This window comes from Lipomyces tetrasporus, assembly GCF_029532465.1.
Source record: "Lipomyces tetrasporus strain NRRL Y-64009 chromosome Unknown POJ06scaffold_3, whole genome shotgun sequence".
NCBI lineage: Eukaryota > Fungi > Ascomycota > Lipomycetes > Lipomycetales > Lipomycetaceae > Lipomyces > Lipomyces tetrasporus.
In genome coordinates, this window is record NW_026611598.1 from 186,430 (window position 1) to 199,554 (window position 13,125).

Sequence of the window (13,125 nt, forward strand, 5' to 3'; positions counted from 1 at the left end):
ATTTATCCGCCGTATCCGCCGGCGGATGGCGGATAAGGCGAATAATTTCCTAATTAGGAAAGATCGATGTGGAGTATTTAAGGTCAGGTCCAAGTTCACTGTAATATAGCTGAGAAGTGTATATTCTCGAAACGCTTAGAGTGTCAGGAACCGCTCCTGAGGTTTCGTACCTTCGTTCCTGTCTCGGCGCTTGGCGCCCCACCGAGGCCCCACCGAGGCCCCACCTAGGCTCCACCGACTCGAGGCCGACACGTCGTCCGCGGATACGAAAAGTTTTGCTTATTTGTTTTGTAATTATTTAGTGCTTATTGGTTGTAGAGGCTCGGACCGGGCCGAGGGAGGAGTAATAAGAAACGCTCGTTCCCCGTCCGAGTCCTCATTGATAATATTCTAAAATATATCGTTACAAGCCATCCAGCTCCACGTAACATATAGTGCAATTCCTGTCAACCCTTACATTTAGAGTTCCGCGAGGATATATTTTATCGCAATGTCCGAACGAGTTAGCTATGGATTTCGAGGTTTGTATTCGAGATTTGAAAAGACTGGATTAATTCTCAGGCAGAACATTGCACATTCTCGTCGACGCGCTTACAGAATGCAGATCGTCGATGCCGCACGCGTTTGCTGACAAGTACATTGTCTTGTAATCCTGACTATTTTATTATTTACTTAAGGTGAGAGAGTCGTATTAACGAATCGGGTGAAATTTTGATTTCCAAATAACGTTTGGCGCTAAATTATCAAAGGAAACCCTCTAACCTAATTAGGCTAGTGTAATTATTTTAGATTTATCCGATCAAGGCGGATAGGAAGGCGGATTTATTCGACAAGACGGCGGATGAGGATCCGACAAACTTGTAATGGCGGATGACGGATGACGGATGTAAATCCGCCAACCTCGCGATGGCGGATGGCGGATGGCGGATACGGTCAAATTAGGCGGATATCCGCATCCGACACAGCCCTAAAAGAAATAAAGTCTCATGTCCAAAAGCACATTATCATGAGACCGGACTGGTAACTGTATTATCCCATCGTTCTGCAGAATTGTCTCAGTCATTGTTTGTGAGGCCGTGGCCTTTCTTACGATGGTGCGGCTCAAGTGTGGTTCAGAGTCAATGTTCAATAGGCTTCAAATGCCTAACTCGTGCTTTCCCACACGACGTTCAAGGTTTAGCCACATGCCATCAGCAAAGCTTCGATCGTCAGATCTGTCTTTGCAGTACCGAGTTATTCTTTAGTCACTGCAGAGTGTTACTCTCGTTATGTGCACCTATATTACCCTATTGAGTATATAGTTGATATTTCAACAAGAAAGAATTGTTTGCGAGACATGCATTGAATCAAAACAGGAAAGACAGATTTCACGCGACCGACCAGCGCAAGCAACGGAACCAATGGAATTAATCTATACTGACGTGGTGGGACCAATCAAACCTCAAGCATATGATGGCTCAAGTTGGTACCTCAGTGTCGTGGACGATGCAACGTGCGGCAAATGGGTCTACCCTGTGAAGACTAAAGGAGAAGCATATGATCGGCTATGCGAATTCTGCAATTGGGCAGAAAAGGCAACGGGAAAACCCGTTAAACGAATCCGTATGGATAACGGACTCGAGTTTGGTGGCAGTAGGTTAGAAGCTTTCTTAAAGGCTAAAGGGATCAAGCAAGAACTTACGGTGCCATATACGCCAGAACAGAATGGCAAAGGCGAGCGTCCTCATAAGGAGCTCAACAATATGGCAAGGACTATGATTGCCATGTCAGGATTAACGCAAAAGCTATGGCCAGAAGCTCTAAAGCACGCCGCTAGACTGAGCAATTTGCTCCCCACCAGAGCACTTAACGGAGAGACTCCTGTGAGAATGATGGAAAAGTGTCTCTACCCGAACGACCAACCTTCAAAGCCTGACGTCTCACATCTTCGAATATGGGGATGTAAAGCATGGGCACTGATACCTAGCGAGCGAAGAGCGAGGAGCGAAAAGTTTAAGCCTAGGAGCAAACCAGGTTATTTCGTCGGAACAGAAGCCCATAATATTTTTCGAATATGGATGCCTGACGCGGGAAAGGTAATCCGAGCACGGGACGTCACGTTCGTCGAAACTGCAAATAACAGCCAGGTGCAGCCTGAATCGACGGAAGATAGAGAAGACTATGCAATCGACATATTTGGCGATAAAGTCGCTGAACAGGTTACGCAATCAGAATCAGAAGAGCCTGCACAATCTCAAGAAGAGTCCGAGACCGACACCACCATTACGCTTGCTCCGCCACAACGATCGAACGCGATAGCACCAAATCAGACAGCCAGACAAATTGAAAGTGATCATGCAACGGTTTCTGGTCCTCCAAGAAGATCGACTAGGGTGACTCGCGGTCGCCCTCCGATGAGATACGGAAATGCAGCATTCAATAATGACGGAACAACGGAAGCTTCTGTCTTCGCGGTTAAATCGGCAGAGGACCCAGATCCCAAAACATTTCAAGAAGCAGTTAATGGTGCCGACGGTGATGAATGGATGACAGCATCTGAGGATGAGATTAAGTCGCTAAAGGAAAATGAAACCTGGGTCCTGGTTCCAAGAAGTCAAGCGGAAGGAAGGAGGGTTCTGACAAATAAATGGGTATTTAGAACCAAAACGGATTCCTCGGGAAACCTCCAACGAAGAAAGGCGCGGCTAGTGGTGCGCGGCTATGAACAAGAAATCGGGCAGGATTATAACCAAACCTTCGCATCTGTGGTAAAAGCAGCAACATGGAGACTATTGATTGCGATGCTACTTATCGATGGATGGTTTTGCCACCAAATGGACGTTGTGACAGCATTTCTTTACGGGAACCTAAAGGAACTGATCTATATGGAACAACCAGAAGGTTTCAACGAAGGAGAGGACATGATATGTCAGCTACGCCGCACACTCTATGGATTAAAGCAGTCGCCGAGAGAGTGGTACGGCAGATTTGTCGAAGCATTAACGAGTCGAGGATTCCAAGTTTCACAAAGCGATCCATGCATGTTCATTAAGCACGAGTTAATTGTGGTACTCTATGTCGATGACTTGCTGATATTTGGAAAAGAAATCAAACGTATCGATGAGCTGAAGCAAACTCTACAGGAGGAGTTCAAAATGAAAGATCTAGGACGAGTATCATATTTCCTAGGCGTGAATATTGAAGAGAGGAAAGATGGTTCAGTGAAGATTGCACAGAGTACTTACATAGAGAAGATCCTCTCTCGTTAAGGCATGGACCACGCTAAGACTGTCCATACTCCCTTTCAACCATCGGCCAATCTGGACGAGCCTACGGAAGAGGGTTATCAAGCCCCACTCGAGTTCCTAACGAGGTATCAATCGATTATCGGGTCGTTGATGAACCCAATTATTTATTCACGGCCGGATATTGCATATGCAGTGGGAAAACTGTCTAGGTACATGTCAAATCCCACGGAAGTCCATATGAAAGCAGCAAAACACGTTCTTCGGTATCTATCTGGAACAAGAAATCTCGGAATCATTTATCGACGCCAAAAACAGCACATCGGTGAAACTCACTTGATTGGTTTCAGCGACGCAGATTGGGCTGGGGACAAAGATACAAGAAGGTCGACATCGGGATATGTCTTTATGTTAAACGGAGGACCCGTTTCCTGGTCGTCGAAAAGGCAGAGCAGTGTGGCTCTGAGCAGTTGCGAAGCTGAGTACTACGCGCTAACTCAAGCTGGTAAAGAAGCAGTATGGCTCAGCCAACTAATGGCTGAGATTACGGGCAAGCGTCAAAGCCCCTAGTGATATTTTGCGACAATCAGGCAGCTCTAGCAAGCACCGAGAACCCGAAATTTCACGGACGGATGAAACATGTCGAAATACAACACCACTTCATAAGGGAACTAGTGAATGATAAGAAAATCAGTACCAAGTGGATTGACACTCACAATATGGTAGCTGATGGACTTACGAAGAGTCTAGAACGAATTAAGTTTGGAGATTTCGTTACGATGTTGGGTATGGGAAATTAGTGGGATGGTGCGACTACTCGATTAGTGCGAATTGGCAACGATCATAGGCTACGGGGGGTGTGTGGAAATGTGTAGAACACTCTAGCCTACAATCGTTGATTGTGGAATATTCTAGCAATGTGTAACGATGACGCAATTGGGTATTCATGGAATGTCTAGAAGGTTCCAGAAGACAGCGTCCAAAGCATATATAGAGGTCATAGGAACCTGTAGTTAATTAGAGTCTGTTAGTGTGCGCTTCAATATAGTCATATTTTTCAACAAATGGCATGAGTGCTACACGACCTCCGTAAAGATGTCTTCTTAAAAACCATCTATTGTTTCATTGATGTTGACACAAGACTATTATAGGAGCCAAGTATTTCTAGCAAGTGGCGCTCTCTATCCCGCCAAATAATGGGTCCGTCCTTGCAAATAGACTCCTGCGCGACTGCGAGAACATCCGGTGGTTCTTCATTCGAACCATCAGTTGCCGGCGTTAGTAGGTCGCTCTCTTGCAACAGCCGCGAACAAAACGATTCGAAAGCCCACTGTTCGCAATAAGCTCGACGACAGCAACTGCCTGTTTGCCAGCTTGCTCCGAGGTCTGTTACAGGTGTGATACAAATCTGAGCTCTTCGACAAGCGAAGCCGCATCGACAAGACCAAAATGTTCGATCGATTTGCGGCTGTATGCAATCCAATTGCGCCAGGTGTAATTGCAAACGAAAAGCGAAGCAATGCATGGGATTAGTATGACGTAGCCATACCATCGGGTGGAAGTAAGCATCGATCCAAAGCCTGCGACCAGTCCCGCAGTGCCATTGGTAAATGACTTTACAATTGATAAGTTTCTATTAACATTAGCATCTTTTTGACTTGCGAGTTGTTATTGTTAATAGCTATTGGTCTTTACTTCGCGAGGGTCTGGTATTCCCAAGAGAGAGATCGTTTGGACCGTCCGTTGATCCGTTAAACAGGACACGGGCCTTTGTTTCTTTTTTGCGCTAATACTAGGAATATTTCTGTTTTGTTAGAACTTAGGACCGACCAGAGAGAGGGAAGATTTATAGAGTGGGCCAGTTGGCCATAGGCAATTAGGGCCAAGGACTTGGTGCCGTCCCTATGTTGAACACGTACCGAACATGTATGGCAATTCGCGTGCCTGGCGAAAAAGGCTAGCATATTTCTATTCTCAGAGCAGCAGTGTCCGACTGCTCGGTGATGTGATTTGCACAACTGTGGTGTTGGCGTTTACAAAATTTTCGTATCAAGGCGATATATGTCATAGGTATATCAAATTTCGCTATCGCCCAGATACGCAGGACGGAGGCGATTATGGACTTCTATTCGACTAAATAAAAAAAGAGAAAATAATCAGAAATTTTGAATGCAAACCCCAAACTTTTTGCCATAACGCTTCATTATACTAGCAAAGTTTTATAAATAGTCGCACATAGGCACCAAAGACCCACACCTACATTACAAGCATCACTACAGCAGCCACAATGATCGCAAGTAATCCCGACGAGGCCTTCAACGACGCGCTACCGTTTTCAATTGTTATTGGTGCAGGGCTGTTGGAACCAGAAGCATTCGACGATGACATGTCGCAGGTGTGGTTCTTGTACAACGTAGCCGTGTCCAGAACAGTGCCGTTACCGGAAACGATGAATTCGTGTGTCATGTGCGTGCAGTTGTGGAACGTGAGCTTGCTCCATCCGTAGTCAGTATCCTGAACGTAGCGGACATAGTCTGGAAGCGGCTCGTCGTACGTGTCAATGCCGTCATAGTGGCCGCCCAGACCGTTCAAAATGTACCATGGTGCGGATGGATTGTCGAGCTCGTTCGGGTCAGCAACGCCGTTCGCGATGGGTGCATTACGCTCGTAAAAGTGGATATGGCCAAAGAGGACAAGGTCGACGTTGTGCTTGAGAAGGATAGGTTCAAAGACATCTCTGCATGATGTGCAAATATTAGCGCCTTGTTGGGCCGCATAGTACGGCCTGTGGGCAGAGACGATGACCCATGGAGTCTTGGTGCGGTCAACGGAGGCGAGATCATTCTCCAACCATTCCGTCTGCTCATTCATCCGTCCGAAAGGACCGGAGTCTTCTTTACCGGTGCCACCAGGCTCGGAAGGACCAATGTATCCGTGTCCGAGATCGGTCTCGGTGTCAATCTGGACGTAATGAACCATGCCGTGATCCCAAGAGTACCAGAAGTTGTCGACACCACCAGACTCGGCCGACGGCATGCGGAAGTGAGTGCGGTACGCGGTGAAGTTTGTCTGGCCTTCCATGCAGAGTTCGACAGTATACGTGATATTCTTCTCCTTGTCGGTAGTACCGCCGTTGTTACAGTTAGCTTCATGGTTGCCGGGACCGACCATATATGGCCGCGTGGCGGTGACGGGCTGCATCTGATCGTAGTATTTGTTAAGAAGTCTGTTATACACCTTGTATCCTTCTTCGACGGGAACGGGCTTTAGGTACTTCTGGACCTGTTCTTTGAGCCAATAGTCTGCGTAGGCAATGTCGCCAGCTGTCCTAAACGTTAGCAGAGTACATGCTAGTCTTAATGTGGAATTTACATACGATGCCAGACGAAGTCATAGCCGTCAATATATCGGGCAAGACTATGGATAGTGGTGTTCACTTCATCCATCGCACCCTCGCTGGTGGTACTAAGCCCATCCGGGCCCATAACACCGAGGTCAACAACGACGGCGGCCGTGTAAGGTGTAAAATCGCCAACCTCACGGGCAGTGGTGAAGGTATAAGCCGGGAGCTCGGAGCAGTTGTAGCAATTGGTATTCGAGACCACGTAGAAGTACTGCGTGTTGGGTTGTAGTCCAGTGACCTTGACATGGTTGCTCCAAGTCAACGAGGTCTGGAACGTGACGGACTCGCCAGTAGCGTAGCTAGAGAGGTCCCAGCTGTCGGTGCCATAGTAGACGGTGGGTTCATCGACCTTCTCGTATGTGTTCCATGAGACGGTCATGCCAGTCGTTCCCGCATATGCGAGACGATGCTGCAGTGGTTCGAGCTTGTTGACTGGGACAGCACCGGGGACATTGATTTGAGCCACGGCGGAGCTCGCGAATGCGAGTGCAATCACAAATGTGGAACGCATCGTGGCACACCGTTGGTTATAGACAGCTGCACAGAATCGTAGACGACGAGAGACAGGCTCTTATATCCTCGCGGCCAGGGGTAGGCGCTGCGATTGCCATTGACATTGCCGCAGCGCTCCATTGAGTGGTGTTTCCACCCACGTGTGAATGTGAGTTGCTAGCGGCCAGCATTACATGGAAAGGAGCGATGAGTAGAGCAGGTGGAAAGCCAACAGCCGACTGTCCGTTTCTCATGCAGAGGATTAGAGTTAGGATGTGCGCTCGATTGCCAATCATAGACTTCCGCACTAATCTGAAATTTCACTAGCCGCTGCTCCATGTGCCGCCATTATCACTGCAAGTCAGAAGTAACTCTAAGTAGTTTTAGCTACTTGCAAAAGTCAGGGCTACCTGTTGCACCGGGGTCGGCTGTCGGCGGGATTTCCCGGCTGTCCCATAGCTCGTGGACACTGCGAGCCTACTGGGTCGATCAAGGGCGGCCATCTGTGAGGCACTGAATATTCTGCCATTACTCGCATAGACGTTGCCTCTGGCGAACAAGGAAATTGCCCTGCATCCAAGTTTCTTGCCGTTGCTTATCCTCGTGATATCGCGAGCAGGTTGGTTGCCCCGCCAAGTCGGAGCTGCCGCGTCCACGTGCATAGTCCAGTTCATGTCTGTGGCAAGACAGGATTTTAGCGACACTTGGCGAGCAGCATAAGACGGTGCTTTTGCAAATTCATGACAGTCTATTGGTTGATAATAGTCAAACAAGAAAGCCGTTTCCACAGCGCGGCAGATTGTGCCTGAACTGTCAATTATGTCCGGCGGGTTTTGGCTAGATGGACATGCATCTCCGAGAATGTGGAACGTTATTGCCGTTAAACTCTAAGCTCCAAGTTGTACTTCGTCAGATCAGTTGGAAACAATACATGGAACAATAAGAATTTCATCCGTGAAAGTATTCGATCTATATTACAAATGAAACATAGCCCGCCTCACTGGTGCCTCAGGTCTACTTTCGTCCAACGTTACTATGCAATACATGCTCTTTCATCAAGAAGCACATGCCAGCGCACATCACGCTCATCAGGGTCGCGGTGACAAACACGGCCCGGACACTGTCCAAATACGATTTTACCACCAAATCTTGCATGTCGGGTGGCAAAAAGCTGACTTGATCGATTGAGTCCTTGACCCGGCTGATGATTTCTTCCGCGTCCGGCCCGGTGATGCGGGAGTACAGCTTCGCGGCCAGGACATTCTGGAAGATTGCGGTTGAGATTGAGACGCCAAGGGTGGAACCGGTGCCTTTGAACCCGAACTGAATGCTCGTTGAGACGGCTTGGTATTCGCGCGGAACGGCGGCCACAAGGCCGACGAGTGTTATTGTGAGGTACAGGCCGAATGCAAAGCCTGGTACAAACATGATGACCATGATCAGCAACCGGGAGGTGTCCGTGCCCACGAAGCAAAGAAGGAGAGACCCAAAGACCATGCAGAACGCCGCGAGGCAGGTCATGGGAAAGTAGCGACCAGTTTTGCGCATGTAATAGCCAACGACGAGAGACCCCAACGCATCGCCAACAATGTGCGGAATCAAGCTGGAACCGGACTTGGTTGGAGAGACACCCTGCACGGAAATCAAGTAGATCGCAATGTAGTAGATATGCGAGTAGTAAATCATGTTCATGAACCACGAGGTAAAGGAGGATCCAAACACGGTCCTGTCCTTTAACAGGAACAATGGAATCACCGGCTCCCTGGCAACTCGCAGCTCAACATACACGAAAATCATCAAAAACACGCCGGACAACAAGAGCGTGAAGATGACAGCTGGACTGTTCCACGGAGCATAGTTACCACCTATCGCAACGGCCAACAGAAACAAGACTAGTGTGCTGACGAGTGTCAATGAGCCAAGGAAGTCAATGCGTTGGAAGTTGCTGCCGTCGAACTCCTTGGCCGGCTGTGATTTCAAATTGAAGCAGATAGCCATGAGCGACAAGACAATAATTGGACCCTGTAATAAGAACGTCCAGCGCCAGCCAAATGACTCGGTAATCAAGCCGCCCACCACACCGCCGAACGCCGCCCCGCATCCATACAATACATTGCCCAGACCTTGCAACAGCCCACGCTGCCTGAGAGGCACAATGTCGCTGAGAGTAATCGAGGTCAGTGACGTCAGGCCACCTCCTCCGCAGCCAGCGACCACACGTGCAAAGACGAGGAACCACATATTTGGCGCAAGACCGCAGAGAATAGATCCGACGCCAAACATGACGTTACAAGCAATCAGCACAGACTTGCGTCCAAAGATATCCTAGGCCACATGTGAGTTTTCTGCTTTATTAACTGGCAAGCTGATATTCACCTACAGAAATTTTACCGTATAATGGCTGGAACGCGGCCAAGCTAATCATGTATCCAGTCGCAATCCATGAAATAGACCGAAACTCGTTAAATTCCGACGCAATATGAGCCAACAACGTAGCAACAATCGTGCTATCCAAAGCCGCCAGGAAAATACCGACATAAAGTGATATAAATACCGTAATCAGCGCTCGCGACGACAATTCCTCTTCTTCGATTTCATCGGCAAGACTGTCATCTGACAACGAATGCGCATCCTCCGGAGCAATTGACGACCGAGAGTCGTCGTTGAGAAGAGGCGCTGATTCCTCAATGACGTCGGGGTCGATACGCGAGTCTATTGAAGATGCAGATGACATTCCAGATTGCGAATAACGCTTCCTCTAACTGCTTAGCTGTTTGCTGGATGGGCAGGGAAGCAGACCAGCGGGAGAATTCTGCACGGTGCCCGTGCAGATGGATGGCGCTATGACTGATCTTATCGACCGCCGTCTTTCAGTGGCGCTCCACTATTCTCTAATGCAAAATACTGCCTTGGAGTTTCACATACCATTTCTTTCATGCCACGGCTGTAACATAAAATCAGTCAGCAGATATGTTGGTATTGGTAGATCTACAGGCGTCGCCACATGGCCAGCATACCGCCTTATCTCACTGCGGCTCGCCGGTCCGGAGGGCGCAAAATCGGCAGACTAGACTCTGCAGCCTCATTCCGGACATGAAATTCTAGGTTATCATTCCCCGTTAAGCCTCATGAAGGTAGGCAATCTATAAAATATAATAAACTGCAACTGAGAACCACAAAATTTCTAGTCCGTTAAAGGGTTTGGTAGTGCCTTTCGATAAGCAGTATTAAAGTTTAATTGTTAGCAATGTGCAAAGGCGCGTTGTCAGAACCACGGTAATGCGCTCAATCTGTCACACCACATGCCGGCCGATAACGGCGTCCTCGCAATCGTCCGGACTACAATTCCTCTCTGATCTTCCTTCGTTTTATCACCGACCATCCAGCTTCTGTATTCTCAAACCTTCATCCACCAGCGCTCTTAAAAACATATTACAACCTCGCTGAAATGTGGTTGGAACTAGTGCTAACTAGTTCCACTCCAGGTCTCCTGCCGTCTTACCGGTACAAAGGCGACGTGCTTGACGACAATACCCGAGAAACCGACCTTCACAATCATCACTACGTCTGAGTCTTTTGGTTCCACGACCGAAATGACGACCCAATCTACCTTCTCTATTTCTATATTACACTCTCCCTCTTACTCTCCGGCTGAGCAAAGACCGGCGTCACCAGCAGCCAAATTGGTTCACTTTGCGAATGCACAGTATACGGTCGGCTGTTTAGAGATCGACCAACACGAGTATGACCCAGTGCAGGAGGAGGTTTCGGTCAGCTATGCTGATGATGAGGAGCCCGACGAAGAGGACAATATGGCGGAGGTAATTCTGCCCAAGGCGTTCAAGAAATCGACTGGCCTTAATAATTTCGTGACCAGGACTAAGTGTTTCTTTCGCCGAAAGAAACGATGTCTTACCGGAGTGATACCGTTCAATGGCATATCGTACAAGCTAGTTGGATTGGAGGACTCGGCTTCGTTTGATCTGGCTGAGACGTCTGTTTCAGATGAGCTTGTCAAGACAGGTACTTCGCCTTTGAGAAGATTCGCCGAGTTCTTTAAGAAGCGACAGTTAGAGAAGGAGCTCCAACCCACTAAGCCATCTATCGCCAAACCACCGATCACTAAGAAGTCTGCATTCGACGAAGCCGCAGTTCCGCTAATGAAGGATGCTTCCCTCGCCGCCGAAGATGATTGCCAGGAGCCGGGTGGGAGAATCGGCACGCGCGTAGCAACAGCTTCTGCGGCACACAGCGCAGGCCGACGCCGAAGTGGTCGAAGAAGTCCTTCGCAGCGCGTATATGCATCTTCGGCATCTTTCCGGAGCTATCCACGAGTCTCGACGAAGACTGATTCAATAACCCTGTTCATAGGAATAGGATCACTTCTTCCCTAAGTGTCCCAGTCGGTCATTGCATGTCGTATCTAGCTCGTTCTAGCGCACCGACGCATATAACGTTCTTTCAATTCGCTACTTCGAGCATTTGAAAGTAGCCTGGCACAGAGCGCCGAAGGTTGGAGGACACAATCATTCACTACTGTTGTCACTTCTCTGACCCGTGGTGATGGAAGTCTCAGACGACGGGATATTATTTCTTGCTTTGTTGTTTGGATCTGGCCTGCTTGACCTTTACGACCTTGATTTGGTCTATATTACTCATTTTTTGGACTCCTTATTTTTGAGGAAATCTATATTTAATCCAAAGAGGCGAGATACGATTAAACTGAAGTTCAAAGTATGGGTACTTGTGGGTTGGAAGTCTCAGCAGTGGGACCATGAACTATATCCACTTCGCGAGGAAATCCGCGTTGGTAAGTGACGTCGATAGGTCATCTAGAGTGATTCAACTGTCGAGTTTCTTGTTTCGTGGTCTGGCGCTGTTATTTGCTATTAACAAGAGGTAATTAATCTGTCACTTCATTCTATTTGATATATTTTTATAGTTTATAGCACTGGGATAAATTCCCATTTTATACCCTGCACCCGTTCCTTGCTTATGTGTAAGCTTTCGGAAAGAAATGCTGAAGGAAGGGTCAGCAAAGGCTGCATGTTTTTCTTTTCTAAGGATAGGAGTTGATATAGTAGAAATGCAATAACAGTACATAGCAGCTGCTACATTTGTATTTGTTACTCGTATCCGTGGATATCCGTGGATATCTCGGATATAGCTAAGGATATCAATATTAGCTTATCCGTATCCATATCCACATATTCTCTATCTGTATCCGTATCCGTATCCACGACGGATATCCATGGATATATCCGTTATCCGTTTATCCGTGCCGATCCCAAGTAGTATGGCATTTGGTGATATTCAAGAAGGCGGCTGCCAAAATTGCGCATCACAAGCTTGTCAGCCACCACTCGCAAATATTCTCAAATTTTGCAGTTATAGAGACGAAATTGGGCCTGTGCACGAGGCAAAAGAATGCTTGTGCCATCCTACATCGACCATTGTTGAGGCGCTGGATGTCGTTCTTATTTCCGGCTATTATCGGCAATTATTTCTGCATTTCGACATTCATTTGCGCTATTAAGCCGTCCGAACTATGACGAAGCTTTTTTCGTAGCATCTGTCCGGTTGCTCCATTATTCTGTTCTTGTGGATACCTGGTTTCCTATTATCTAAATACCCCAAGCTTGCACATCTTGGCTTAATACCCGGCTTGCTGCGGAGTTCTATTCACTCATCTGTCTGTCCACAAAGAATAGTTTCTTTACACCAACTATGACTTCATTTGATTCTATATTTAACGAAACTGTATTATTCGCACCATGGCCCTAACGCAACGGAGTATCGACGACGCCACACAAGTCGGTGGGCCTCTACTGGTCATCGCCTTTTGAGCATCTGTGCGAACTTGAAGGGCCAGCGCGCCACGCGTTAGGATAGAATCCAGCGAAACTCATACTCGTTGACATATGGGAGAGTCATAAAAAGGTACCTGGAACGAGAATCGAAAGTTAGGATATGATTTCTACACGTACACTTACTTATATTTTTGCT

At 47.7% G+C, this 13,125-nt stretch overlaps 5 protein-coding genes across 5 annotated transcripts; 2 read left to right on the forward strand and 3 right to left on the reverse strand.

Moving 5' to 3' along the window:
* Window positions 1-4,251: 4,251 nt before the first annotated feature.
* Window positions 4,252-4,962, reverse strand: POJ06DRAFT_69291 (uncharacterized protein). Its single transcript, XM_056191406.1, has one exon. The coding sequence runs from the start codon at window positions 4,774-4,776 to the stop codon at window positions 4,339-4,341; it is 438 nt and encodes a 145-aa protein (XP_056045135.1). The 5' UTR covers window positions 4,777-4,962; the 3' UTR covers window positions 4,252-4,338.
* Window positions 4,963-5,402: 440 nt separating this feature from the next.
* On the reverse strand, window positions 5,403-7,272 carry POJ06DRAFT_273986 (Metallo-dependent phosphatase-like protein). Its single transcript, XM_056189606.1, has 2 exons — window positions 6,601-7,272; window positions 5,403-6,547 (listed from the first exon to the last, which is right to left on the reverse strand). Exons 1-2 carry the CDS (start codon window positions 7,136-7,138, stop codon window positions 5,481-5,483), a joined length of 1,605 nt encoding a protein of 534 aa, XP_056045136.1. The 5' UTR covers window positions 7,139-7,272; the 3' UTR covers window positions 5,403-5,480.
* Window positions 7,273-7,755: 483 nt separating this feature from the next.
* On the reverse strand, window positions 7,756-10,225 carry POJ06DRAFT_273987 (major facilitator superfamily domain-containing protein). The gene is made up of 2 exons (XM_056189607.1): window positions 9,500-10,225; window positions 7,756-9,444 (listed from the first exon to the last, which is right to left on the reverse strand). Exons 1-2 carry the CDS (start codon window positions 9,851-9,853, stop codon window positions 8,134-8,136), a joined length of 1,665 nt encoding a protein of 554 aa, XP_056045137.1. The 5' UTR covers window positions 9,854-10,225; the 3' UTR covers window positions 7,756-8,133.
* A 487-nt stretch (window positions 10,226-10,712) lies between these two features.
* POJ06DRAFT_236363 (uncharacterized protein) lies at window positions 10,713-11,513 on the forward strand (the record flags this gene model as incomplete). Its single annotated transcript, XM_056185895.1, has 1 exon — window positions 10,713-11,513. The coding sequence occupies one exon, from the start codon at window positions 10,713-10,715 to the stop codon at window positions 11,511-11,513; it is 801 nt and encodes a 266-aa protein (XP_056045138.1).
* An 85-nt stretch (window positions 11,514-11,598) lies between these two features.
* POJ06DRAFT_69368 (uncharacterized protein) lies at window positions 11,599-12,000 on the forward strand. Its single transcript, XM_056191408.1, has one exon. It carries the CDS (start codon window positions 11,683-11,685, stop codon window positions 11,935-11,937), a length of 255 nt encoding a protein of 84 aa, XP_056045139.1. The 5' UTR covers window positions 11,599-11,682; the 3' UTR covers window positions 11,938-12,000.
* Window positions 12,001-13,125: the final 1,125 nt, after the last annotated feature.

Bases quoted from the DNA above. Each gene is read 5' to 3' on its own strand.
- POJ06DRAFT_69291 (XM_056191406.1), bottom strand. From the start codon at position 4,776: ATGGTATGGCTACGTCATACTAATCCCATGCATTGCTTCGCTTTTCGT.
- POJ06DRAFT_273986 (XM_056189606.1), bottom strand. From the start codon at position 7,138: ATGCGTTCCACATTTGTGATTGCACTCGCATTCGCGAGCTCCGCCGTG. The intron at 6,548-6,600 runs GTATGTAAATTC...CGTTTAGGACAG, and splicing joins CTATGACTTCGTCTGGCATC to CTGGCGACATTGCCTACGCA.
- POJ06DRAFT_273987 (XM_056189607.1), bottom strand. From the start codon at position 9,853: ATGTCATCTGCATCTTCAATAGACTCGCGTATCGACCCCGACGTCATT. The intron at 9,445-9,499 runs GTAGGTGAATAT...CATGTGGCCTAG, and splicing joins CATTATACGGTAAAATTTCT to GATATCTTTGGACGCAAGTC.
- POJ06DRAFT_69368 (XM_056191408.1), top strand. From the start codon at position 11,683: ATGGAAGTCTCAGACGACGGGATATTATTTCTTGCTTTGTTGTTTGGA.